The 1,508-nt window shown below is 70.7% G+C and overlaps 1 protein-coding gene across 1 annotated transcript in view; it reads right to left on the reverse strand.

Moving 5' to 3' along the window:
• Positions 1-91: 91 nt before the first annotated feature.
• The window catches only part of AURANDRAFT_68699 (hypothetical protein), a gene marked incomplete at both ends in the record, with an annotated part of 6,884 nt that continues 5,467 nt past the window's right edge, over positions 92-1,508 (reverse strand). The window contains 2 exons of the mRNA XM_009044417.1: positions 92-566; positions 1,348-1,455. Coding sequence (XP_009042665.1) covers positions 92-566; positions 1,348-1,455 — 583 coding nt within the window. The remainder of the gene's footprint in view (positions 567-1,347; positions 1,456-1,508) is intronic.

Consider the following 1,508-nt stretch of genomic DNA (forward strand, 5'->3'; position numbering starts at 1 on the left):
CGTCGGCGTCGTCGTGGCCGACTTTTGGACGAGTCGCGTGCTCTCGTCGAGTTCTCGAAGAGCCCGGTCCACACCGTTCGAGCGGACTTACATTGAAGTCTGGTTGAAGATTCGAGTTCCGCGCGTTCGCCGACGCCGCGAACGCGACGTCGCCGCCGGGGAGCTTCGCGGCCGCGATCGCCGGCGGCGGCTGCGTCTGGAGCAGAAACTGCCGCAGGAGCTCGGACTCGCCGAGCGCGGGGTGCGCCAAACACCGCGCGAGGAAGAGCTGCGCGGCCCGGGCGCCCTCCGCGGCGTGGCGCACGTCGCCGACCGGCGGCACGAGGCTCCCCGGCGACGTCACGGCGAGCGCGAAGGCGAGCGCCTCGAGCTGCGCGACGGTGCGCTCCGTCGCCGGCGGCGCGATGTCCCGGTTGCCGCTCCGGAGCACGGCGCAGCTCAGGGCGAAGGGGCAGGGGCCGTAGAGCAGGGGCTTGTTGTCGCTGAAGGACACGCTGATCTCCTCGACGCGCACGCCGGAGACGTCGTAGACCGCGGGGGCGTCGGCGAGGCCGAGGTACTCCATCCTGTTTGCAGCTGCGACTCTAAACGCAGCACTCCCGGGAGGAGCCCGGAGCCATTGCCACAGGCGGCAACATTCCGGAAAGCGATGCCGTCGTCGATCGACGAGCAGCGCGAGCCAAGCCCTTGAAGCGCCTCGGAATCGAGCTTCGGCCGCCTTCGGCCTCGTCAACCACTCCTGCAGCATGGTCCGACTCGTCTCCATCCTCGCGATCATCGCTACGACCTCAGCAGTCAGCCGCCGGACCGTCCTCGGCGTGCGGGGCGGCTCCCTGGACGTTTGCGCCCGCGAGACGGCCGAGCTGTGCGGCATCGACGCCCCGGAGAACCAGGTCGTCGCGGCGATCAAGGGCGCGACGTCCAAGGTCGCCAAGGCCCTCGGCGTGAGCCGCGGCGGGTCCCTGGACATCCAGGCCCGGGAACTGGCCGACCTCTGCGCGATCGCCGAACCGGAGAAGGTTGTCGTCGACGCGATCGTGGGCTCCGCGCGCGGCGCGACGTCGACGTTGAAGGCCGCGCTCGGCGTGCGCGGCGGCCACCGGCGGTACGACGCGCTGAACCTCACGGAGACGCTGCACCTGCGCGGCGGGAGCTTCGACTTCCGGGCCCGCGAGCAGGGCGAGCTCGTCGGCCTCCGGCATCCGGAGCGGGCCGTCGTGTCGACGATCAAGTCGGCCTTCGGCCGCGTCCTCGACGCGCCGCGGCTCCTCTACCGGAAGGTCCGCTCCTGATCGACCCCCCCCCCCCCCCTGTGAACATAATCGGTAGACGTTACCGGCCGCCTACCAGGGGAAGCGCGTCTTCTCGATGACCTTCTGCGTGATCGCGAGGCCCGTCGGGATCTGGTAGTAGGCGAAGAGCGCGAAGGTGAGCGCGTTGGCGCCGATGTGGCCGCTGCGGGCCCAGTCCTTGCCCTTCTGCATCTCGGGCACGAGCGCGGCGGCGAC

The sequence above is a fragment of the Aureococcus anophagefferens genome (assembly GCF_000186865.1).
Source record: "Aureococcus anophagefferens unplaced genomic scaffold AURANscaffold_306, whole genome shotgun sequence".
Classification (NCBI taxonomy): Eukaryota; class Pelagophyceae; order Pelagomonadales; family Pelagomonadaceae; genus Aureococcus; species Aureococcus anophagefferens.